Source organism: Denticeps clupeoides, chromosome 3 (assembly GCF_900700375.1).
Source record: "Denticeps clupeoides chromosome 3, fDenClu1.1, whole genome shotgun sequence".
NCBI classification, from domain to species: Eukaryota; Metazoa; Chordata; class Actinopteri; order Clupeiformes; family Denticipitidae; genus Denticeps; species Denticeps clupeoides.
The window spans coordinates 600,290-623,550 of record NC_041709.1 but is presented as its reverse complement, the minus strand read 5'-3'; the positions used below and the strand labels follow the sequence as shown (position 1 = coordinate 623,550).

The 23,261-nt window shown below is 46.4% G+C and overlaps 5 protein-coding genes across 7 annotated transcripts; 2 read left to right on the top strand and 3 right to left on the bottom strand.

Moving 5' to 3' along the window:
- The first annotated feature begins 323 nt into the window (after window positions 1-323).
- Window positions 324-7,566, top strand: LOC114785151 (iporin). Of its 3 annotated transcripts, XR_003749016.1 has the most exons (12): window positions 324-448; window positions 1,887-3,189; window positions 3,323-3,773; window positions 3,911-4,573; window positions 4,647-4,778; window positions 5,268-5,347; window positions 5,458-5,632; window positions 5,705-5,810; window positions 5,890-5,936; window positions 6,005-6,662; window positions 7,105-7,297; window positions 7,399-7,566. XR_003749016.1 is itself a non-coding variant. In XM_028970956.1 (11 exons), the coding sequence occupies exons 2-11, from the start codon at window positions 2,032-2,034 to the stop codon at window positions 7,226-7,228; spliced, it is 3,579 nt and encodes a 1,192-aa protein (XP_028826789.1). In that variant the 5' UTR covers window positions 324-448; window positions 1,887-2,031; the 3' UTR covers window positions 7,229-7,566. The 3 variants fall into 3 exon arrangements, 2 of the variants coding, with proteins under 2 accessions (XP_028826789.1, XP_028826788.1); XM_028970956.1 differs by having other exon boundaries at window positions 3,926-4,573; window positions 7,105-7,566; XM_028970955.1 differs by having other exon boundaries at window positions 7,105-7,566.
- Window positions 7,567-7,676: 110 nt separating this feature from the next.
- Window positions 7,677-9,852, bottom strand: cimip2b (ciliary microtubule inner protein 2B). The gene is made up of 6 exons (XM_028974805.1): window positions 9,848-9,852; window positions 9,561-9,775; window positions 9,025-9,179; window positions 8,660-8,792; window positions 8,322-8,534; window positions 7,677-7,983 (listed from the first exon to the last, which is right to left on the bottom strand). The coding sequence occupies exons 1-6, from the start codon at window positions 9,850-9,852 to the stop codon at window positions 7,889-7,891; spliced, it is 816 nt and encodes a 271-aa protein (XP_028830638.1). The 3' UTR covers window positions 7,677-7,888.
- A 2,146-nt stretch (window positions 9,853-11,998) lies between these two features.
- Window positions 11,999-15,985, top strand: LOC114786361 (uncharacterized). Its single transcript, XM_028973416.1, has 6 exons — window positions 11,999-12,869; window positions 14,414-14,584; window positions 14,670-14,805; window positions 15,090-15,163; window positions 15,272-15,354; window positions 15,474-15,985. The coding sequence occupies exons 1-6, from the start codon at window positions 12,339-12,341 to the stop codon at window positions 15,544-15,546; spliced, it is 1,068 nt and encodes a 355-aa protein (XP_028829249.1). The 5' UTR covers window positions 11,999-12,338; the 3' UTR covers window positions 15,547-15,985.
- Window positions 15,986-16,878: 893 nt separating this feature from the next.
- rnf208 (ring finger protein 208) lies at window positions 16,879-21,951 on the bottom strand. Its single transcript, XM_028972702.1, is given in 3 exon segments — window positions 16,879-17,258; window positions 17,260-18,668; window positions 21,813-21,951. Coding segments are annotated over 2 exon segments (825 nt in total). The 5' UTR covers window positions 17,980-18,668; window positions 21,813-21,951; the 3' UTR covers window positions 16,879-17,153.
- Window positions 18,675-23,254, bottom strand: LOC114787057 (uncharacterized). Its single transcript, XM_028974804.1, has 4 exons — window positions 23,248-23,254; window positions 21,836-22,258; window positions 21,280-21,474; window positions 18,675-20,952 (listed from the first exon to the last, which is right to left on the bottom strand). Exons 1-4 carry the CDS (start codon window positions 23,252-23,254, stop codon window positions 20,927-20,929), a joined length of 651 nt encoding a protein of 216 aa, XP_028830637.1. The 3' UTR covers window positions 18,675-20,926.
- Window positions 23,255-23,261: the final 7 nt, after the last annotated feature.

Sequence of the window (23,261 nt, the reverse complement as noted above, 5' to 3'; positions counted from 1 at the left end):
AACTGATCTTGATGAGTTGGTGGAAACGTGAACGAGATGAATGTTCTACAACATAAAAGACAAACATTTTTTTGCTGTCTTGACTAGATTTGCATGTGTAATATAAATCCTTTTCTTTCTACATTGGCATGTATGTATGGCAATGCTGCTTTTATTCACTTGTACTTTCTTATGTTATGTATTATGGCAAAAATCCTAATAACTGACCGTTTCTTGATTGCTGAAATAATAAAAACCGAGGTTTATGAAACCCAGAGGGAATAATCGATGTTTTCACGTCGGACGAGGGACGAGTTTGTTGTCGGGGTTGTAATGACCCCTAAAGGAGACGCGCAAGTTGTGCGCAGTGACGCACCGACGCCCGGTCATCCCGGGAAAACCTCCCACCACCGCTCCGCTGCGCCGACACGACCCACGTCCCTCCAGGACGGCTGGCACGAAGGACGGGGTAGGTCGGGCTTCCTCCCACACCCCACAACACTTACCGACACGCGGGCTGGGGGCTGCTTATAATAAGGCTTTATTATGGGGGCATGAGGGAATCGTGTCGCGGCTTTTTTTAAGGACAGTCAGCCCCTGACCTACATTCTGTATTCTGGTCCTTTTTTTAAATTATTCGTTGGAACGTTCGGCACCGTGTCCGGTCATGTGCATGAAGTTATTTCTCCTTTGCTCGTTTTAATAAAAATAACTAGCGAAAGAAACGATTTACGTCGCGGTGCGTTTGATGGAATTTTCCTTTAGTGTGGATATGGGGGTGTGTCCCCCCATATTGACATGATCCTCCTGGCATCTATACAGATGCATGCCATATACTCGGGATCTTAAAAACGACCCAGTGCAGTTCTGTGTATGATTACTGGATCTTACTATGAACTGTAGATATTAAACGATTCAATCAGGCTCTGGTTCACAGTCTGAATATTCAGGACAAAGATCTTTTCCTGAATCCCACCAAAGTGAAGATGTAAAGCAGTTCTCATTTCTGAAATGTAGTCATTCTTCTGGTTCGGAATACTAAACAGAACCTGGGAATAATTTTCCACTGATGCCCAGCATCACAATATTCTATTAAAATGGTGACTAATGGTTTTCTAGAATATGCTGTTCAGTGACGAGTCTGTTGAAATATCTGGGGCATTAATTCTCAGTTGTTGTTGTTGTTGTCTGAGAAGCGGTGGGGGTCTGGGGTGGATGGGGTTGTGTGGGTTCAGCAGATTGGGTCCCTCTCTCTATACCAGATGTTATCGTTTACAGATTATATCCCTTTGGACAGATGTGATTGGCTGTCAACAGTTCCACCAAATCGAATCCATCTTCATCAACAGTGATGACATTTCACAATAAAAGACTTAAGAGAGACAGGGACTACTTGGGTTTTTACTCCTTTTATTGTAAAGAATGAACTATACAATAAGGTGTATTGTTGTATAGATTATTTACACATCTCTCAGATGCCAGAACTCCCATCACTATGACCAAACCTCATTTGTGTGCATATGCCGAGCGCCCAGATAAGTGTGCCATGTCCTGGAGTCCAGTCTCGTGGAATAAATCAGTGTGCATGCTCAGTGTAGTCCTCAGTAAGGATGTTAAAGGACAACTGTACGCGGCAGGCGGGGACAGATGGTTTCTCATTCTCTGTGTCCTCGTTTAGTAAGTGTGTAGTGTGGAGATCATTTCATTCATTCTTCATACTGAATGTGTTTGAATTTATCGTTATAGCTCAGTGAAACACTGTCATGGACGACGCTGAGGGCTCAGTATTTTTATGCATCCTTTCTCCGTATGAATTGGATAGAAATTGTCCCGTTTTAGAGAAGAATGTTCCCATGTGGACAGGGCATTAGAAAGCTTAACATATCTGGTTTTCTTGATTTTTGTAGATGCTTCTGGAAACTAATATCCCAAACCCCAATACTGAAATTACATTCAAATTTCCATGGCCTTTTCATCACGATCCTGGTGTCACCCATTTGAATTAAGGCCCAGGCTTTAAACTTGCTCACCTCTAACTGGTGGACAGGTGAGATGGACAGTTCCCACAATCTCTCAGGAGAAACCCTGATCATGCACCAAGGACCTTTGCTTCATGGGTGGAAACATCCCAGCCATCCCTGCTCTTTAAGCCTGACCTACACCCGTTCTGCCCCAGAACCCTCCCAGGGTGGTCTGAATAGAGATGATGTGAAGTCCAGCAGCCTTTTACAATGTGCAAATTCTAGAGAAGAGGGTGGAGAAAAGTCTTCTAAAGCAACACCGGAAAATTATGTATTAAACCTCAAGGTTAAAAAAGGGAAGCAGATAAGAGAACGGGGAACACCACGGTGGCAAAATCCTTTCCTTGCAGATAGTAACCAGGATGAGGACGAGGATGATGACTTCGAGGGAGACAACTTGCACAGATATCAAGAGGACTTTTCTTTTCAGCTTCACGGAGATTCCCGTGGCGTTATTAAAGACATCCCTGAAAATAGAACCAAATTGCTGCCTAGTCAAAATATTGTGATGTCTAAAGTTTTGGATGGGCTCTGTCTGGAAGGGTTAGAGCACCGGCACTGGAATTCTAGAAGAACACCAGTGGTTGAAGAACAAGATTGGTGTGGTCCAGAAAATCATCTTTTCAATAACCATAAGCAAACGTTGAGTCAGGAAGCCTTTCGGCGCTCTGGACATCATCCAGGATCATTAACGGAAGGCCATGTAGACAATGCAAGTGACTCTTCTTGCAACAGCTCAGATGGAGTGCTGGTCAACTTCAGCACAATCTTCAACAAAGCCAATAATGCTGTTCCAGCTGTGTCGCATGCTTTCGATAAGCCTGATGGTGAATTCCATGATGGACAGTCTCTCTCTCAAGAGGGCTCCAACCCAGGCTTTTATTGGTCCCCCCAGGCTCTGGACCCAAACTGCAACATCTACCGAATGGAACGAGGTCTGTCATCTATGGAAGAATCTGACTTGGCTTCTTGCCTCCAGACTCAAACTCGACTAACAGCTACCACCCAGAATTACTACAAGCTGGTGCCCTGCGATCTGTCCACACAGTCATCACCCAGCCCATCCTGGTCCTCAGTAACCAGCTGTTCTGAAGGCCACAGCCAGAACAGCCCATTGCCACACTTTGAGTACTTCCTTTTTAGGCAAGTTGAAGGGGAGGAGACCAAGCCTGATGTTATGGTGCAAAAGGTAGGCATTAACCTGTCAATAACGTCACTTAAAGATCAGTAGCACAACTTTTTAGTTGATACATAGTTGACCGTAAAACTAATTACAGCTATCTGACAAATTTAAGAAACAATTTGACCATGTCTTCCACCAGAAGGAAGATGAACAAGCTGACGAGATGACCAGTAGAAACCCTGGAGGACCCCCTGAGAAGATACTGTGCAGAAAAGACCCTCTGTCACGTAGCTGTGAGGCGATCACCAATTTCACTCTCTCACCAAAGTCTGAAGCTCTGCCTCGTCTGCCAAGCTGTCCCTGTCACCTGCAGACTGGTGCGGGCATGTTCTCACCTCCAAACCAACCCCATGTTGCTAGCTATGCAGAGGTTGCTCTTTGCAAGAAGGAAAATGGAAGTATGTCTTCCCTTAAGACCAGCTCTGAAGACCATTCCTCTGAAATTCATTCAACACAGCTACTGAGAGCATTCTCCCCCAATAAAGCAGAAGTTTGTAAAGATGCTGAAGCCATTTCCACTAGTTGGGACAATCGGAAAGTATCCTATCATCCGCATGAGGACTGCATCGCAACCGGCTCAAAAACTGCTGGTGAGTGTGCTGAAAAATATAAAAGCTATTATATCAAATTTATCTCTGGATAATGTGTGTCTAATAAATGCTTTAAATGTAAATGGCTTTTACTGTTTAATTAACACCTGCTGTTTAATGACTTGTGTATCGCCCAGAGGCGTGCTCCTCAGATCCCACCGTGGTTCGCTACAGCAAGGAGCAGAGACCCACATCTCTGCCAATTCAGCCTTTTATCCTACAGCCCCCTGCGGGAAAACAGCGCCCCCTGGGCTCTCTGCTGAGCCAGTACCTCTGCAAATCGAGCAAGGGCAAAGGCAAAAGCAAAGCGATTCCCGCCCTTGTTCGTCCATCGCCATTGGGAACGTCCAGTTCAGACACTTGCTCCACTTGTACCCCCAGCCCTGTCCCAAAGCACCTTCGCAGCAACTGGACTCATGTTACTAGCCCTCACACCATCTCAGACGACCCCTCTAGACAACATTACGGTCAAACAAGTAGCCAACATGGGATTCAGTTAACCAACTTAAACCAAAAGCAGACAGTCATAGGATCAAACCAAAACCAGAGCCCCACACCCATGGGAGTTCCCCTGTTTCAACCCATTGGTCCATTGACATTTGAGAAAGAGTCCACGGGTCCCGCTCTCATGCTCAAAGCCTCCAGCTTTGGTCCTGCCCTAACCTCTGTGACCTCGCTTAACTCTCCACCCTGCCCCACCTCCATTACTTCTCCCCGGCCTCCGTCTTCTTGGGGACACAGCGGTCAAGGCTGTGACCTCTCTCCAAACTCCCACGCCTCAAAAGAGCTGCTGCCACGCCGTAAGTATTTGGCAGACCACTTTGCAGTGGTGACAGTATGACAGATGCATGTTGTTTGCATGGTTCTGTTCAGGCTTCCTGTGGAAACTTCAGCAGATGCAGCAGAGTGTGTCTGCCTGCGTGACAGACAGGCCACCTGAGAAGTTCATCTTATCTCCAGACGCCTCTACTGAGCCACTCTCTATTGATCTGCTGCAGAAAAAAGGTACCAGCCAAAAGAAGCAGAGTACAAATGGCACAAAATAGTAGTGCTCAACATTTCCCGAAATGGTAGAAGATACATTTTTATTCTGGCACTTAGTTTTGTGACAGAAGGCAGAGTGCTGGGTTGGATTTTGGAGACAGTTCATCCCTCTGGTGTGTTGCTTGTCTCCCTGTGCAGGGATAATGAGAGACAGCCCACTCTGCAGCAGTGCCTTCACTTCCCCGAAGGGGCTTCCTTTGATTTGTGACCTACTTCCCCCTCCTCTGCCTATGATTGGCTAATCCACTTGCATATGTGTGTTTGCGTGTGCATTTGAGATGATCCCAGTTTGCTTTCTCATCATTACCACAGAGTCTAATTTCATGTCCTTCTTTCTCTACGTACTGTATGTTCTGCATTGGGCCTGTGTAACCTTGCCAGATATTTTCAACGTAGATTAAAACGTGGAAATTATGGACAATGATATTCAACCCTCTTGCCTTTCTCTAGCGTTTCTGAAAGCTGTGAGCTCAGCAGTGGACAGGATCACAGAACATTTTGAGAACAGCTCTCAAAACCCAGATGAGAAGGTAGATCAAAAAAGAAAACTATATTAGTTTATACTTTAATACATTACATTATTCATTAATAATGTTCATTATACACTAATCTGGGGTAATTGTTTATCTTCTGAGAACAGATCAGAGTAGGGAACAGCTCACTGAATCCTGCTCTTAGTCACCTGGTCCTTAAACATCTATGTCCAGCCATCAGCAGTATACTGTGGGATGAGCTTAAACCGTATAAACTGGACCTGATTGTGGGGCAGCGACGCAATCATCCCTGGGACGTGGTTCTAGCCTCTACACGCCCAGGTCCGTATAGACTGCTGTAAACACAGGTGACAAGTTTGTATTATGATGGACGCTTCGTCTTGTTTACTGCAGGCCCATCCACCCAGGGGCTCCACAGCCTGGTCTCCATAGTGAAGAAATGCTCGCAGCTCAACAAGAACAGCCTGAGATTTAATGCCTTTATACTGGGTCTGCTCAAGTAAGCCTGCTTGCTTTCCTGTAACTCTCTGTGTGATTTTATTTTCTCAAGCTTTGTGTTTTTGTATTTTGTTTGCCAGTTCACAGGCCTTGGGGTTCTGGTTCAGTCACCTGCATAGCTGTCGAGGTAAATGTCGGTACTACTTATATGTTTTATGAGGGTACCCAGGAAGTCACCTCATCTTTTGTCTCTAGACGTTATCCAGATGTTCTACCGCCACTGGGGTTTCCTCTCACAGTGGCAGGGACCATGTTGGACACATTATCAGGAGCTCGTCTTGCTCCTGCAGCCACTCTCTGCTCTGCCTTTTGACCTACACCTGCTCTCTGAGTCTCGCCTGATTGAGAACAAACCCCATCAGACGCCTTCTTCTCATCCTGGACAGCTTGCCCAATCAGCTTGCTCTTTCCGCCAAATGACAGAAATCCCGTCCAATAAGTTGAAGGGACGTGGAATCAACTCTGAAAGAATACCAGTGCAGGACCGAGAGATGGCGCCCCGGTCACAGATGGCGTGTCTGGATTCTCAGGACCGCATCCAAAAGACAGTCTCCGTAAACGTGACAGGCCAGTGCACGTTGTTCAGCTGGCCACTGGGAGGCAGCAGCGAGTCAGACTCTGCTGCTGGATGGTGGCTGAGGCAGCCATCTGTCATAGAGGGGGTGATGATGACTTCTGAGAGCAATCAAGACAATCAGTGGAATGAGGAAAGCACCATGAAACAGTCTGAAAGTAGGAAGCAGCAGATTGGGATTGGTGCCATGGAGGGCCATTCTCCACAGGGGCTGCGCTGGGCCAGGCTGTTTGGGGCTGGAGGAGGACCTCAGCGCAAAGAAACCAAGACATCAAAGAGGTGAGTGTCTGCTGTATAGGTACAAACAAGTAGTCAATTTGGGAGTAGAGTGACTGTCGCCACTACGGAAGCACTGTGGAATGTGTGGTAAGGCTCTAATCTGAGCACCGGGCGGGACTGCATGCACATTCTCACCATGCATGAGCACTAATGATAACAGTGACAAGTGCAAAGCAGGAAATAAAAATCTGTCCCTTCGGGGCAATCAGTGAGTGGGCAGAGACTTGCACGCTCCTTCAGCTTCAGATCAAGTTCTATAAAGTCCTTCCTCCTCGTGACAACATGGAATTCACCCGTCACAGCGTAATTTAACGCCAGAACATATACATTTACGCCCTTATCCAGAGTGACTTACAACCAGTAGTTACAGGGACAGTCCACCCACATTACATATTTACCCCCTTTTATCCCTCCCGATAATTCATGCTTTTCCCTTTTTCAGACTTCCCTCACAATGGCTGAGTTTGGAGGGGTCCAGGCTGGATCTGTTAGCCAAGAGCGACTGGTCAAGCAGGCAGCCAGAACCTCAGTCCCAAGGGAACCCTACTCTGACCACAGAACAATAATCCAAGACACGGAGCTTCTGCCTATTTCTCTGACAAGCACAAACACTCCTTTGCTGAAAAACACAGATGGTATTATCATGCTTTACATCTCGCTCTGCGACTGGTCATTTTAATATTGGAAAGAAACGGTTGAAATGCTATTTCTACACATTGTTCGTGTTTTCTCTCAGGTCAGCAGTGAAACTGGATGCAGCCTAAACATTCTGAATTTCCATCTGTGATGGTCAGTCCCTAGCATGTCAAGAGAGAGCCACTGGCCGGCATGCTTTACAGTAATAACAGTATGTGCAATATTATGTGCAAACGTGCTGCGTTTCATGAAATGGTCTTGTGCAATCACCCACGTGATGAATTGACAGCAGTTTGTGAGACGTTTCCTTCACTTAAAGTGTTGAAAAGGCTACAAGTGGTTCAATAAAATGATATTTATTCATTATGTTTTGCTGCTTTGCATTTAGCATTATCTCAAGTGAGCTGTCAAATCCAGTATATTGTATTGCATTGAGATCAGTGCATCAGTGTTATAGATGTCATGCTCCCATGGTGGTCATTTCTAGATCTTGCTGCGTACATTCAAACATGTGGGACAATTGTTTTGAGTGGTGCTTAAACCATCTCCATTTAATCACTGTTCCAGGGGATGGATGACTGTATGTGGAATTACGTCTGTACGTCTGTCTTCCTCTGTCCTCCATTAATCCCCAGGGCATTGTGAGTTGACTGTCCAAAGGTTTGTCCATATCTGAACCTGTAGCCTGTGGACAAAGGTAATGACACATTTACATGTAGTAGCCTGCAGCAAAGAAAATGACATAGCGATGTAGTGAGGAATGCAATTCACACAATATATATCTGTCTGTCTGTCAATTTCGTTCTTATCTCACTCATTTAGGGTCTTGCTAGGCCTAGACCTTGGATGGGACAAGAAAAATACAAAATTCATTGCAAAATAAAAATAAAAACACAAAAAGTTAGTCATTTTGATAGCAAAATCATTCTCTAATTCTCCAAAAAATTATTACTCATTTGTGTTCGCACCCACGCTTGCATCTCATTTTTGCTCTCTAACAGTGCAGGATTCTAACATGCTCACCTAGTACATGGCCTGTGTATGAGGGCAGAAGGCCCCGGTCTGGTGGGTAGATGGCAGGAACGTGGGGTAGAGTGACAGCATCGTCCCCAGGGTGGCCCAGGGAAGAACTTGCATTCCTCATCTCTCTGCCAAATTGAATGAGTGCCTTGTTGGTTGCGATGGGGTAGCTGGTGCCCATGAGGAAGCGGGACTTGGGCACATAGCCAGTGAAACCTCAACACACACACACACACAAGCCAGCCACAGCAGGAAGATGTCATGAGGAAGTATAGTTTTTTCTCCCACACACATGTTTTCCCTTCAAACAAAAATGAAGACAAATAGGACCATTTCTCTACCTGACATAAAATACTTGTGTGGACTGTTCTCATCCATGAGGTAGGGGGAGCCACATGGTTTCCAAGGGTTCGGGGATTTGACAGTCATTGGCTCCATAGAGATGGCTGTGAGAGGTGTGTTTAGTCTCCTAGACTACAGAGCACGCGCACACACACACACACACACACACACAGCGTAAAGGCCACTGGAATGAACGCTGCCATGAATGTGAGTGATCTAATTTGAGGGCAATTATACAATATGTCTCCAGCATAAATCATTCCATTTGGATGTGCCAACGCTGGGACTATTGTGACTGTGTGTGGCAGGTTTTTATTTTATTTTATTGTATTTTGTGCATTGTCTGGGGTTTAGTTTTTTTTACTTTGGTGCCATGGCTGTTTTGGCAGGTAGTAATGGGCCCATCTGAAGTCGCTATCTGAACTCTCCTCTGCCGGTCACGTTCAAACTCGGCCAGAGCGTCATGGCAGGTTTCAGTGTACGTCCGAGAGAAGTAGTTCTGTCGTTTTGGAATGAAACCTTTTATAAAAAAAAAAAAACATCGACACACACATTTGGGTTAGTGTACTTAGTGAGTAACGCACTCGCCAATGAACCAGAAGACCACAAAATCACAGGTTCAAACCCCACTTACTACCACCGTGTCCCTGAGCAAGACATTTAACCCTAAGTGTCTCCAGGGGGGTACTGTCCCTGTAACTACTGGTTTTAAATCACTCTGGATAAGGGCGTCTGGTAAATGCCATAAATGTACAACAATGCAACAAGTTGTACAATATTGCATTTTCACTTTTTTTAGAACCCAAAATAAGCAGTGGCACAGAAAGTGCTTCTGTAGGCTCAAGTGAAAGAGGGCCTTGTCAGAACAGCATTATACTGGTAACCCCAGTTAAGTTTTACCAGTATAGCCTGGTATGGTGCGAGTCAGTTGTGGCCGGTCTCTCTGTCGGCTCCTCCACATGTCGTCCACAGATCCTGGATCTGTCTCTCTGCAGGCGGTGCGTCCAGATTGCAGCAGTGAACGGCGAGACTCAGAAGAAGACAGGAGCCCAGCTGTGAGCTGACCGAACGTCTGTCCGAAATGGAACTTCAGTTGTGGGCAGTATCCTGCATAACTGATCACAACCAGAGTTGGGCATTTTCATCTCATGTTGACCTTGCACTGACCAATGGCCACATAGAGCTACACCATGTCTAGTTATGTTGTAAAGATGGTGTAGACTGGTGATACGAATCGAACCTCGATCCGCAAAGGTGCCACTGAGTAAAGCACCGTCCCCACACACTGCTCCGGGGGCGCCTGTCATGGTGCCCACAGCTCACCAAGGGTGACGGTTAAAAGCAGAGGACACATTTCGTTGTGTCATCGTGTGCTGTGCTGCAGTGTTTCACAATGACAATCACTTCACTTTCACTTTCTTAAATGTGTCCTCTGCTTTTTTTTGGTTTTGTTTATTGGGACTAGAGATTAGAACAATATTCTCAAAAGGTTGCAAGAGAAAACAGCTCAAACAATCCCCCAATCTAGACCCCAATAAAAAAGAAAAGAAAAACAAAAGAAGGAAAAGAATATAAATATGTATTTATGTATACATGTATGTATATGTGTGTAATATATATATATATATATATATATATATATATATATATATATATATACACTCACACACACACACACACACACATAGACTTTTCGCCTATTTCCGCCTCATTAAAAATTAAGACTACTGCTTGTTGCCATGGTGACGACAAACACAAAACACGCACAACCGCAGAAATACTTTTTGTTTCGGGACTTGACTCGTAACGTAAGAACATGTTAAAACACGACAAAAATCGTGACTGTAATGACCTTCAGTGCCCAAGTAATCCCATAACGCGGCTCCATACTGGATCCGAGAGGGGACAACATCGCGACAGACCCTCCTGTTGGTCCCTGTTGCCACCGACAGCAGCGGTGTAGTGTCCCCTGGAAGATCTGGGGTTGGATCTCCTCCGAGCAGAAGTCTTCAGATGGAGAGCAACAGGATAACAGAGACTCTTCCTCTTCCACATGGTCTCATTGTTTCATGAAAATGGGTAACTTATGAAATCAACTGTTTATGTATTTCAATATGTGAGAGTTTGATATGTCGTTTTTTTTTTTTTTTTTTTCTGCATTTAGGATAAACGGGGATTTCGTTTTCTCTGGTTTGTATTGGTGCATAAGACCTTTGAATATACTGTGATAAGCTGTATAAAGTTGTGTTTATGGCTGGTGTTCTAGGTTAGTGGGAGGGCCAGAGGGGGTGTGCATGCAAATCACTGCCTATAAATACACACAAACACACACAAACACACACAAAACATTTTATATATATACACGAAATGTGTCCTTTGCTTTTAACAGAACAGGATTCGAACCGGCAACCTTCTGGTTACAAATGTGTGTGTGTGTATGTGTGTGTGGAGGTCTCACCTTTTTGTTAAGTACATAACTCCACATGTGTTCATTCATAGTTTTGATGCGTAAATGGTCATGAGAAAACACATTGAATGAGAAGGTGTCCAAACGTTTGACCTGTACTGTACACAAAAAGTGTCCTCTGCTTTTAACAGATCGGGATTCGAACCGGCAACCTTCTGATTACAGTGGCCTAGCGGTTAAGGAAGTGGCCCTGTAATCAGAAGGTTGCCGGTTCGAATCCCGAAGCGCCACTGAGGTGCCACTGAGCACCGTCCCCACACGCTGCTCCCCGGGCGCCTGTCATGGTGCCCACCGCTCACTCAGGGTGATGGTTAAATGCAGAGGACACATTTCGTTGTGTGTGCTGTGCTGCAGTGTTTCATAATCACTTCACTTTTTTTTTACATTTTTATGCAGAAACTAAAGTAACTGCAAGGCTGACGCCATGAAGACACAGTGTCTCCTGCTGACATTTTTGCTGATAACCATATTAACAACAGTTCCAAGCCACCAAAGTTTCTTCTCTTTTGATCAAAATTTCCAGTCTCATAACTGCTTAACAGAATTGAATTGAGTTTCTTATTAAATGGGCACAAAAACCACATTTTGACTGACATGACCAACAGAACGGTATGATGTGAATTCACAAGAGGAAATAGTTACAAAACACATTACATCCTCGTTTGTGCTGTGCACCCTCCATCTGTACGTGCTGGAACGCGGTTATCACTCAGGAGGCATCTCCATTTAACCCATTCCAGCTCTCGGGCTGGCCGGAAAGATTTCATTTCTTTAACACTGTTGTGCAATGACAGTTGAAATGTTGCTGTTATGAATAAACTGGCGTCCGTCGACACGTTCTGGACACGGTTGGACACGTCTCTCGCCTTCGCCAGTTACATAGCTATGATGTGAGGCGTGCCCCGGCGCTGTGATTCCACCACGTCTGATGCATTCCAGGGCTCGGCGCGCGGTGCTCAGGCAGGTCCAGGAGGCGTCTTGACAGCATAATGAATGGCTTCTTCAGCTGCCAATGGAGCTGCTTTGGTTGGTGTGTTGAAACTAGCGGAACTAGAAAGTGTATTTATGAATGTGTGTGTGTGTGTGTGTGTGTGTTACACCGCTGAATTGTGGAGGCGGAGCATTGCAAAGGTGTTTTGTCTTCGGTGAGCAAAAGCACTTCCTGTTGAGCACTCAGGCACCTGCCGGATTACCCGGGTTACCTGCCGGAGATGAATTTATATCGGAATTTCGGAAGTCTAATGGAAACCTGGGTGGCAGAGGGCCGGTCTGCTCTGGACTCTGACGGAGTTGGGATCTACAGGTTCTCAGAGGGCCCAACAAGGTCTGAGTCCAAAGACTCTGGAATGGAAACGGTCAGCGCTGGAACTCCAACCCAAGAGGCTCCGGATGAAGAGGACGCGTGTTCCCCCGTGGCTCGGCGGCTGGAGAACTCCTCGTCCCCTTCCCTGTTCTCCATTCAGTCTCTCCACTCATCCTGCACTTCTCGCATGTCTCAGGGGCCTCCGGTGGAACAGGCACTACGTCCAACAGACCCGGCTCACAGCCAGATCCTGAGACACGGACCCCCGCCTCCGAATTGCCCAGGATTCCGGGGACGATCCAAGTCTGTCACCGTGCCGGCACAATCACGTGGAGTTCAGAAGCGAGGCACCGGCCAGAGATCCAGCAGCCTCCAACAGACCCCTAAAACAGGGGGTCAAAGGTTACAAACAGACCTGGACCGTATTTCTGCAGAACAGGTAACCGTTTCAATCTGCAGTCAACTCCTTCACAAGGACGCCCACGCGCCCCACGTTTTACGTCCCGAACGCAGTTTATTTCGTGCCTGTGTGGAATTAAGATTACATTATAATGTCATGAAAATATTTGTATTAATCTTTCAGTTAATATTTTATTATAGAAATAATAGTATTTTGTTGATTAATTACCTTTGGGACTATTTCAGTATGAATGCTGTTTTATATGGTGTGCATTTTTCTTTACTTTAGTAAATCATATTCTGATAATGTAAGTTATTATTTAGGGTTAGTTGGATCACCAGATAATTTTCTTGTATTTATAATTTTCTTTTTTCTTTTGTAACAAATGCAGAATGAAACAATTTCCTCTGAAGTTTTACAGATAAAACCTTACACATATTTATTATTAATAATGTCTAATGCTAATCTTTTCATGCTTAGTTGTGATTTTCACAGAGAGTGAAAAGTTGGCAATTTAAGCTCAGCCTTTACATTACATTTACATTTAACAAATTGGCATTCTAACACTTTCTACCAGCTTTCTAACATAAAAAAGTTCAGTTGCATGTAACCTTAGATATGCTGCCTTCTGAAGTGTTCATAATACCAGGACATCAGGCGTATCATATTCTCTTTGCACTAAAAGAGCATGAGGATAATAACATGGGTTTATGAGGTCAGTGGAGGTCAGTAATACTCCACATCCGTGACCTTTATGATGTGACTATTGGAACTGTGGACTTTTGATTCCCACTGAGAGAATCCCCTTCATCCCAATATCATCCAATTAAAGTGCGCTTTTCATTTGTCCCTCTCTAGTTGTGGGGTCCTAAAACTAGTACAACCTGGCAACGTCCATGTCTGCAGATAAGGTGAAAATGTTGTACGCCCTTTAAACCTTGATTGTCAAAGTTTTCATGGTTGCCAAATGATTAATGATGCTTTACAACCAGCTGTAGGACAGAAGGTCATATATCTCTAAAATGATTAGAAGAGAGACACACACACATACACACACAATGAATAGAAGTTACCACATGTATAAGAGGCGTGCGCAATACCAATAAACCAGTTTGTCCAGGTAGGCTTTGCCAAACATGACTAGAATGGTTCCTGCCTAATGTGCAGTGGAATGTGTGGGGGTTCAGAACATCACATTCTGTAGTGGATAGTGGGGATGCCTTTCCGTTTATAGAGACATTTATACAGCATCTTGTTTGTTAAAACATTATTTTTACATTTACGGCATTTATCAGAGCGACTTACAGTCAGTAGTTACAGGGACAGTCCCCCCAGAGACACTCAGGATTAAGTGTCTTGCTCAGGGACACGATGGTGATAAGTGGGATTTGAACCTGGGTCTCCTGGTTCATAGGCGAGTGTGTTACCCACTAGGCCACTACCACCCCAACATGGCAAATTTCTTATATCGAATTCCTAAAAATTGAGCAGATCAACACCGGACTACATGATAATATGATGAACTCGAGTCCATTTTTTATTGATAGTTTAGTCAGGAGACGAATATCGTCATATTTCCTCAGGACCTGGAGGCCCAGGATAATGTCTTTAAGGAGCTGTCCCCTGGTCTGCTGTACCTGGAAGAAGTATGCCATGCGCTGGAGAGGATTGCCCATCTGCAGATACAGAATCGTGGCCTGGAGATGAAGATGGAGGTCCTCCAGAACCGACAGTATGAGCAGTGGGATGCTGCGGTAGGGATGCACAGATTTCTCTGATGGAGGAAAGCCCACGGTGGAGTTCCTTAACCAAATTACACGCTCAACGTTTCAATTCCAGGCCTCATCGTCAAGATGCAGAACTGCAAGTTTTACAGGCAACAGGCAACAGCCTGAAAGACGTCGCGACCAGCTCATCCTACCTGGCTTCCGGCGGAGGGCCGCATCAGACACGGCTTCATTCACCGGGAGACTCAGTAGGTCTCCGCACCAAAGCCATGTTACTGTGCATATCCAAATCAAGGCTGTTCTCCCACCAACATCTAACTAAAGGCTGTCATTGACACGTGTCATTTATTGATGCATTTAAAGTGTACAATAAAACCACACGGCCAAGTTTTGATTCCACACGCTCCCTTCCACATTCAAATAAGGAAAAAATGTTTAAATTCTCACATCCGTTCAAATAAATTCTCTAGGTCTTGGTAGCTACTGCTTCTGTTCTTATTTATGTGTTTAAGTGTTCTTTTGTGTCTTATAGGTGGGCGCTCCATGACCAACAGAGTAGAAGACCTACCTGAGGAACCTGAGGAGGAGCACCCAGTAAGAGACAATGTAAGCACAGACCATCCCGTATTAATGTTTCTTTGCACGGCTTCATGTATTGAATGTATATTTGCATTTCTCCAGCAAAATGGATCTAAATTGACTTCACATGTTCAGGTTCCTCAGCAGGGACGGTTTAGTAAGATCAAGATTGGTTCTCTGAAAAGGAATGAGGCCAAGCCAGACGTTTCAGCCAGAAGGTGAGTCCTGGCCGCCACTGGAACAGCTCACATTTCTACACTTGCACATATTTTTCATTGATTAACTGATAGGCATGACTGTGACCTTCCACTGCACTGCGCTTCCTCTTCCTTTAAAGATCACAGACGGTGCCAGCAGAAGCGAAAAAAACCAGCATGCGCCGCCTGGGGAGCGTGTTCAAGAAGAAGTGACGGTCCCTCGTCCGCACTCGTGCACCAGCAAGGTTCTCCACATATCGTCCATACAGGTTCACTCTTTTTGCAAGGGCAAAAATCATCTGATTCCAGCAGATGAAGTGCTTCTGTCCTACACGTTTTTGGATTTTCACCTGATTACCACCCAGTTCTTGTGCTGAATCAGTTGAGGTGGATGAGGACAAGATCTCATCTGTGTGGACCAGATACCCTCTATGGCCACAGGGCACTTTGCTACAAGGCACTTCTTTGAGGCAGAAGGTGGATCTCATAGTTATGCAGCACAAGTCTGACGGGTCCATATAATATTTAGTACTTCATTAATTCAAGATCCTACAGAACCAAGAGCACTTTTTTTGTTGAATGCACAACTATTTATGCTAAATCTTTTGTAACTTTCGTTTGTACAATGCTGCTATTTTATAGAATAAAAGGACTGAGTTTTAAAGTTGAATGTTCTGGGTGTGAGTGATTCTTTTATTGTATTTCAGAGCTGTGACAAACAAATGCTGTTCACATTTTGCATGAAAATGCCATTGGATTGATGTGCTGAAGCCTCAGGCACTAGTGACTGGATAAAATATGCAGCATCTGAGGGAACCAGATGCAGAGTCTTTTAGTGGCGGCTAGAAAAATGCAGGAATGAGTGAGCCTGTAAATACGTGGCATTTAAGAATTGGGGACAATTAGATCAAAGCTAATTTTAAGTTTTTGTTCAGTTTATTTTTATGGCAAATGAAAATAAGATACTTCAAATTTCATTTCACTTTCATTTATATATTCTGCCGATTTGAAAGTGAAAGTGATGGTAAAACAGGTGCCCGGGGAGCAGCGTGTCGGGACGGTACTTTGATCAAGGGACCTTGGCTGTACGGGATTCGAACTGGCAACCTTCCGATTACAGGTCCTCTTCCTTACCCGTTACGTTGGCATTACGTTGGGTCAGTAAGAGTTCCGGAACCATACAGGAAACAAGGCAATCTTTTACATTGTGGCAGTGGTGCAATGGTGATCAGAAGGTTGCCGGTTCGAATCCCAATCTGCCAAGGTGCCACTGAGCAAAGCACCGTCCCCACACACTGCTCCCCGGGCGCCTGTCATGGCCGCCCACTGCTCACTCAGGGTGATGGGTTAAATGCAGAGGACACATTTCACTGTGTGCACTGTGTGCTGTGTATCACAAGTGACAATCACTTCACTTTCATGATCCAATTTTTACATATCGAGGCCATTTTCTTCTTTAATTTAACTAGTCTTGTTCTAGTGTAAGATGTCTAATGAATGGCCACAGAAGCACAACCGTAAAACAATGTGGAGCGACACCCTGTGCATGTTTTTATTCGTTTTCTATTCTTTTATTAGTTTTCTCATTTTTTAAACAGGACGAGGGGGGTTGCACCCCCTTTGGCATTCCCATATAGAGAGATGACGACCACATCCAAACAAGGGGAGGGTAAAAGGAGAAGTTCATACATAAAATACATTTATCTGCTATTCTTCTCTCTGCTCTTGTCCTGTGCTATTAAATATATTAGGTACATCTGTGTAGATTTGACATTATTATTATTCTTATCATCATTGGACAGTGAGTGTGTGAAGTCCCCCTACATGATCCCGCAGGAGGACAGCGGGTTGGCCAGGTGGCAGGTGCAGGCGGACTGGCAGTACTGGCGCACTGTCTGGTAGCAGCTGCGGTCGCCGTCCCCCCCCCCACTGCATGGCGGCCCCCGGCTCGGCCGGCAGGCGGCCCAGGATGCTGGTGTTGATGGCCAGCGCCGCCAGGCCGTAGTCTGTGAACAGCACGGTCTCGCGCCGGCACGTGGGGCAGGAGATGAACTTGTACTTGGGACAGGACTCGTACAGGATCTGCAGACACTCCTCACACACCGAGTGCAGGCAGGAGAGGATGCGCGGCCGCTTCCCGGCGAAGTTGTACATGTGGCCGCAGGTGGGGCAGTCGAGCGGCTCGCACGGCATGACGGGGCCCGAGCAGGAGGACCCCGAGGAGGACGAGGACGCGGAGGAGGACGTGGAGGACGAGCGCAGGACGTACTGGTTGACGATCACGTCGTCCATCTTGTAGTGGAACTGATGGTAGCAGATCTCCGTGGGTCCGGCCACACTGGCCTTGCGTTGGGCCAGGAAGCTCCCGCCGGTGTTGCCATGGTCACGGCGAATCAGCGGCGGGGGAGGAGGGGCCGCGGCGGGGGGTTTAACTCCGGCGGCTTCCAGCGTGATGTCGCTGCAGGCCTGGTTGACAATGACCTCCCCCTCGATAACCCGTCCGCCTCCGTCCCAGGCCACCCGGGGGGGCGGGGCAAAGCGGGGCTGGGTGACCGGAATGGGGCATTCTCTGGGGAACTTCTCCGACTGTATGATCTTGACGGTGTCCATGGGGATGGTCACAGGCTGGCGCCTGAGGCAGGACATTCGCGTCTCAGATTAGGTGATGGCTGATTCCTCGCGTCGTGGTCTCAGAAGCTGCTCCAGAGCCTCCGGCCGGCTGCTGATGGTGTTCTGGTTGTATTGGGCAATGGCACGGGTAGATTGTCAGCCATTTGAGGGGACATGGGGGCGGATGGCCATGTCCATGGCTTCGCTGTCTTCTCCTGTGTCCGTGGTTTGTCCGCTGCCTTTTCGCTTCCGTCTCTGCCTCAGCACCAAACGTCTGATGTGTCGAGACGCAACGTGTGCAGCTGATTCTGCTCACAAGTAAGTCCCTAAAAAAAGACAGGGCTCATTTTTACAGCGCACAGAGATAAATCCTCGTGTTCAATTTCTGCATCATCTGATGCAACGCTGATTGCACGTGTGCAAATGTCAAAAGCGCCACTTCCTTCCTGTATTTGAGCGGTTACACCACAGGCCTGCTCGTCTTTAGGCCCGAACAACTGCGGATATGTTGAGAGGAGCCAGGCCTCTTTTGCTCTGATAAGAAGGCTTCTTTTTTTAGATGGCGGTTTCACAAGGCAGTGGAAAGGTCTCAAAATGGTTCCCCCAGCAGCCTGGATGTCGGGGGACTCCGTCAGGCCAGCTGTGAGTGTCTGGCCCTCGTGGATGTGATAAGAGCCTCAGGAGTCATGGCTGTTTGTCTGGGATCACGTAGTTTGATAGTTTATCTGAAATGAAAGAAAGAAAGACGGAAAGAGAACATTAGTCTGTACATAGAGCACAAGACGCTTTGAAAATGCACATCTTCTGCACGCAGCAAATAGGGAAATAATTCAGGGATCGTGTCAGGAAAGAAAAAACCTTAATGACCTCAGCATCCATGCTACTCTAAACTCTGTTCAGCAGCTTTCCATCTGCATCCCTGAAGGACATAAAGGTGTGAGAGAGAGAGAGAGAGAGAGAGAGAGAGAGAGAGAGAGAGAGAGAGAGAGGGAGGGAAGGATAAATAGAGTTTGGGACATTTTGTCCCAGTGCAGTGCTTCTGCCTTCACACCATGTCAGTAATACAACCCATGCATCCTGTCAGGATTATAAATAATCACCAGTGCAGCTCATGTCAGATTTTGATCAGAGATTCGCATCAGCAGCAGGTCAGCAGTTTATCAGCAGGAGAAACAGGAAGTGGTTTCAACAGAAATCATTTTACTTATAAATTATAAAATGTGCCATAATAAAAAAAAAGCTTAGTCTTTACTGCCATCTACAAAAGCAGAATGTAAAATAGTGTTTTGAAAGAATTACCATAATCTGCGTTACATAAAAATATCCCAGAGAGTAGGGATGTAGTAAGATGCGGGTCACATGTGCTGATTACATAAGACAGTCTTTTTGTTGCTACGGCTTTACACCATTACACTGAAAAACAAGTGAAGTGGTCGTGTGCTTTTTAATGATATGCACCATATATATAAGCACTGTCACTAATGCTGATGTACGTGTGCGTGAACCATGCGAAAGATGACTGACACATTTTGGTATTTGGTGAGGGGTGAATGACAACGCAAAAATGAACAAAGCAAGTGAGGTGACCTAGATGGTGATGGAGAGAGAGAGAGAGAGAGAGGATGGTGGCGATGGAGGTGATTCTATTTATGGACGATTAATTCTTATTATTTTCATGTACCTCCTCAGTTGTGTGGACGCAGTGTAGTGTACTCTAGTGTACTCTTAACACTAGGGCTGAGAAATAAAAAAAAGAATCTGATGATGAAATGAAGTAATGCTTCAATGTGTCCTGATCTATGGAGAGAATGTACATAAATGTAAATATTATATTAAGTATGTATGATACATTATACAGTATATACAATACATTAAAGGTGTAATTCATTCATGGAAGTGGCGTTCTGCTCCCCACCCACACCGTCTGAACACCCTCAAATGAAACGTGTCTACATGGGAAACAAAAGAGTCCAACCAGCTGGCAGACAAAAGACAGGTACCTTGTAATGTCCTCGCCATTCAGGACTCAACTTTACCACCAACGCTAACCATTACTGATCCAGCAAAGCAGTCTAACACAGACAGACAGTTTACAGACAGCAAGGTAAAAACAGCCGTGCCCGCATCACAAAACCCAACACGGACATCTAGTTCAACGTATAGAAGCATCAGAAGCCGACACATGACATTTTCACACAAAAACAATCATCTCACAGTTAGATCGTTTGACCTCGATTACATACAGAAATGACAGAAATCTGCTCCGGACCAGACAATTGATTGAAGAACGTTGCTTAGCAACAACACCAATGGCTGAGGCGTGGACGGGGCTATTCATGTTGTGTTGGGACGTCTTTTCCTGGAAACAGCTACAGAGCAAGTGGTACAAAAGCTCACCAAATTGTGTCGTCTTTCAAAATCGTTTGTTTTAAAGTGGCCTGAACTCTGTAACTATGACGAAAAATCCATCCTGTAAAAGAAAATCACGTGCAAGTTATTTCATTGGCCAGGATGCTGATAATCAGTTTTTTGATGCACAGGTGGCAACCCAGCTCCAGTTCACATCCTCGCCCGTTCAACGTCCTGCATGGCCGTTATTAGAACTCCTTTAGTTAACATGCCGAACATCAGCACTGAGCCTCTGGCCGGCAGGTGGATCTCAGCAGGTCCCTGAAGCTTCTGGACGGATCTTTCCTCTGGCCTTACAGGCAAAATGCTTCAACGTGCACAAGGCCCTGCCAGCCATTCAGATGCCCTCTTCATCACCATTGTCCCAAGCTGGTGGAGAAAAGCCACGTGAGCTCCACTACCTAGTGTGGGTTCCTCTGCATCCGATTTATCCCATATATGACATCCCATCTCATGTAACTGTGATTTAACACAAGGTTCACCCACTTGCCCGTTCACCCATGCCAACTCCAGGCACACAGAGGGATGGATTAAGTGTTGTGGTTGTGGTCGGGCAGCCTGACCCCACCACAAATTACCGGCCATTAAGTGCCAGCCTACCTGACGGTGGTGAAGAGAGAAAGAAGGCAGTTAACACACATGCAGACACACACAGGAAGTGCTGAACTGGCAACCAGGACCGTCTTATCACACCTTCCAGCATTCCACAAGAACACACACACACAGCACATTCCTCTCATCCTCCATCTCCCTCATAACACACACACACACCCAGAACATTCCAGATCACATCCGACTCTGCCTCCCCCCTCTCTCTCTCTCTCTCTCTCTCTCGCCGTCTCTACTTTTCACACTTCCTTCCTTCCTATCATCCCTTCTTTCTCACCCTGGCTCTACTTTTCATGCATGCAGTCGCGCAGTCCTCACCCGTCGAAGTATGCGGAGATGGCTGCGGTATGCTCACCATGTCCTGAGAAGGAGATGCTATCACCTCACTGTTATATCTCAGCATGGCACAGCCAAGTTCGTCCCGCAGGAACTTCCGCGTCCTGCCCCGCTGTCCTCGGCCCTCAGGAAGAACCTGCGCATCTGCAAAATGGCCGCCTCGTCCATGCAGCAGCGCTGTTTTGTGAATGACAACGCAGCGGCAGTGTGTGAGTTTCGTACGGATCTTGTACATCCTGTGTGTGTGTGTGTGTGTGTGTGTGTCTACGTGTTGGGGGTCAGCGTTAGTAGGAAAGGCCGCCAAGCACCTGAGCCGCCGCTCGCGAGCCGCGTGTGGGAGGGGCACGTTGGCGGCATGTTATGCAATCGCAGCCCCGTGGACGCGGTGTCCCGCTGCAGCGTCCCCCCCTGAATCTGGACTCCAGCTGTCTTGAGATAATGTGAGACGCTGACGCCGTGTCCCCCCCATGTATGGAGATGCAGCATGAAAACCACAAAACAGGAAAGGTGTTCACCTGGGACCTCGGCGCGTCCTCACCTGGGACCTCGCCGTGTCCTCTCTGTTGTCCAGGCCGTGTCTTCAGCGCAGGTGGACCCGCTTTTATCCTTCCTGTTGTTTGGTTGGCAGCACTATGATCCGTGAGGGAGGAGGAACCGAAGGAAGGAACGAGATGAAGAGATGAAGAGGCTCCGCTGCTCAGTAGACGGCTAGAGGGACACAGGCGAGGAGGCAGAGAAAAGATGGAGGACGAGCTGTCAGAAAAGGAGGAGTGCGTCACTTCGTCTGCCTCCGAGCAGAGTGGTGATGGAGCGAGTGATGACGCCTTTCTCTTCTCCTCTTCCTTCTCCTCCTCTTTGTCCTTCACGCAGCTTCTTTCTTCCCCTGCTGTCCTCTGCTCCTGTCTGTCTCCATCCTTCCTCACTTGCTCAGCCGAAGTGTTGTCCAGTAGAAAAGCTCCCTCTTATCTCCACTGGTCTCTCTCTCTTTCTCTCCTTCTGCTACTCCTGCTGCTGAATCTGTCTCTTCGGCTTTCGTTCTTCTGCTCGCTCTCCCTCTCCCTCTCTCTCTCTCTCTCTCTCTCTCTCCCTCTCTCTCTCACAGCAGATGAGACTCCTGCCCGCCGTCTCTTTGCGTCTCGGCTTCTGTCAGTGCTTCACTATTCATGTGCTCTCTCTCTCTCTCTCTCTCTCTCTCTCTCCCCCACCCTTCCCTTGTGTTTTTTGACTGTGTGAGAGGTATAAGTGAACGTGTGTATTCTGCTTTTGTGTGTGTGTGTTTAGTCCCTTTCACACACACACACATATAAAAATAACCCTCCCTTCCTCCTCTTCTCTATCTATCTATCTCTCCATCTCTCTCGCTCGCTCGTTCTGCAGTGCTCCGCTGCAGTGCCTCTGCAGGCTGCATCACGTTTTCACGTCGCCAGTTAAAATTTCCAGCCAATCAGAACGCAGCCCTGAGAACCCCCCCCCCCCCTTTCACAAAACACAGATGAAAGCCAGCAGCATCTCTCTTTATCTCTCTTTTTATAATAAAATGTGGCTCATGGTCAACTCTACACTCAGGAGAAAGGTGTGACGCAGGACCAATTTCATACCATCGTATCGTTCTTTTTTCATTTATGATGCAAAGGAATGCAAATGCAATTAGAATAAAAGAGTACGGAACACTGTGCAACATGCAGAATGCAGAATGCATGAAACCAAGCCGCACACACGTTACGTAAGAAGGCGCAGGATTGGATGCTGACCTACAATCCACCACGGTGAGAGATAACCACAGCATTAGGACCGCTGACCAGGTGAAGTGAATAACCGGGGTCACCGGGCAGAATACGTTACATTACGTACAGATAACGTGAACGTTGTTATCAGCTACTTTGAGCTACTTTGACACAGCCCGAATATGAACGTCTAGACGGCAGATCATGCGACCAAATTCCAACCTACTCAACATTAGGCAT

Coding starts and splice junctions, on each gene's coding strand:
- LOC114785151 (XM_028970955.1), top strand. CDS start 2,032: ATGGACAGTTCCCACAATCTCTCAGGAGAAACCCTGATCATGCACCAA. Junction 3,190..3,322: donor CTGATGTTATGGTGCAAAAG/GTAGGCATTAAC, acceptor GTCTTCCACCAG/AAGGAAGATGAACAAGCTGA. Junction 4,779..5,267: donor TGATCTGCTGCAGAAAAAAG/GTACCAGCCAAA, acceptor GCCTTTCTCTAG/CGTTTCTGAAAGCTGTGAGC.
- cimip2b (XM_028974805.1), bottom strand. Junction 9,180..9,560: donor CACCATACCAGGCTATACTG/GTAAAACTTAAC, acceptor TTTTTATAAAAG/GTTTCATTCCAAAACGACAG. Junction 7,984..8,321: donor ATACACAGGCCATGTACTAG/GTGAGCATGTTA, acceptor CTTTGTCCACAG/GCTACAGGTTCAGATATGGA.
- LOC114786361 (XM_028973416.1), top strand. CDS start 12,339: ATGAATTTATATCGGAATTTCGGAAGTCTAATGGAAACCTGGGTGGCA. Junction 14,806..15,089: donor TTCATTCACCGGGAGACTCA/GTAGGTCTCCGC, acceptor TGTGTCTTATAG/GTGGGCGCTCCATGACCAAC. Junction 15,164..15,271: donor AGCACCCAGTAAGAGACAAT/GTAAGCACAGAC, acceptor TCACATGTTCAG/GTTCCTCAGCAGGGACGGTT.
- LOC114787057 (XM_028974804.1), bottom strand. Junction 21,475..21,835: donor AGGACACGGCGAGGTCCCAG/GTGAGGACGCGC, acceptor TTCACAAAACAG/CGCTGCTGCATGGACGAGGC. Junction 20,953..21,279: donor ATCTCCGCATACTTCGACGG/GTGAGGACTGCG, acceptor CACCACCGTCAG/GTAGGCTGGCACTTAATGGC.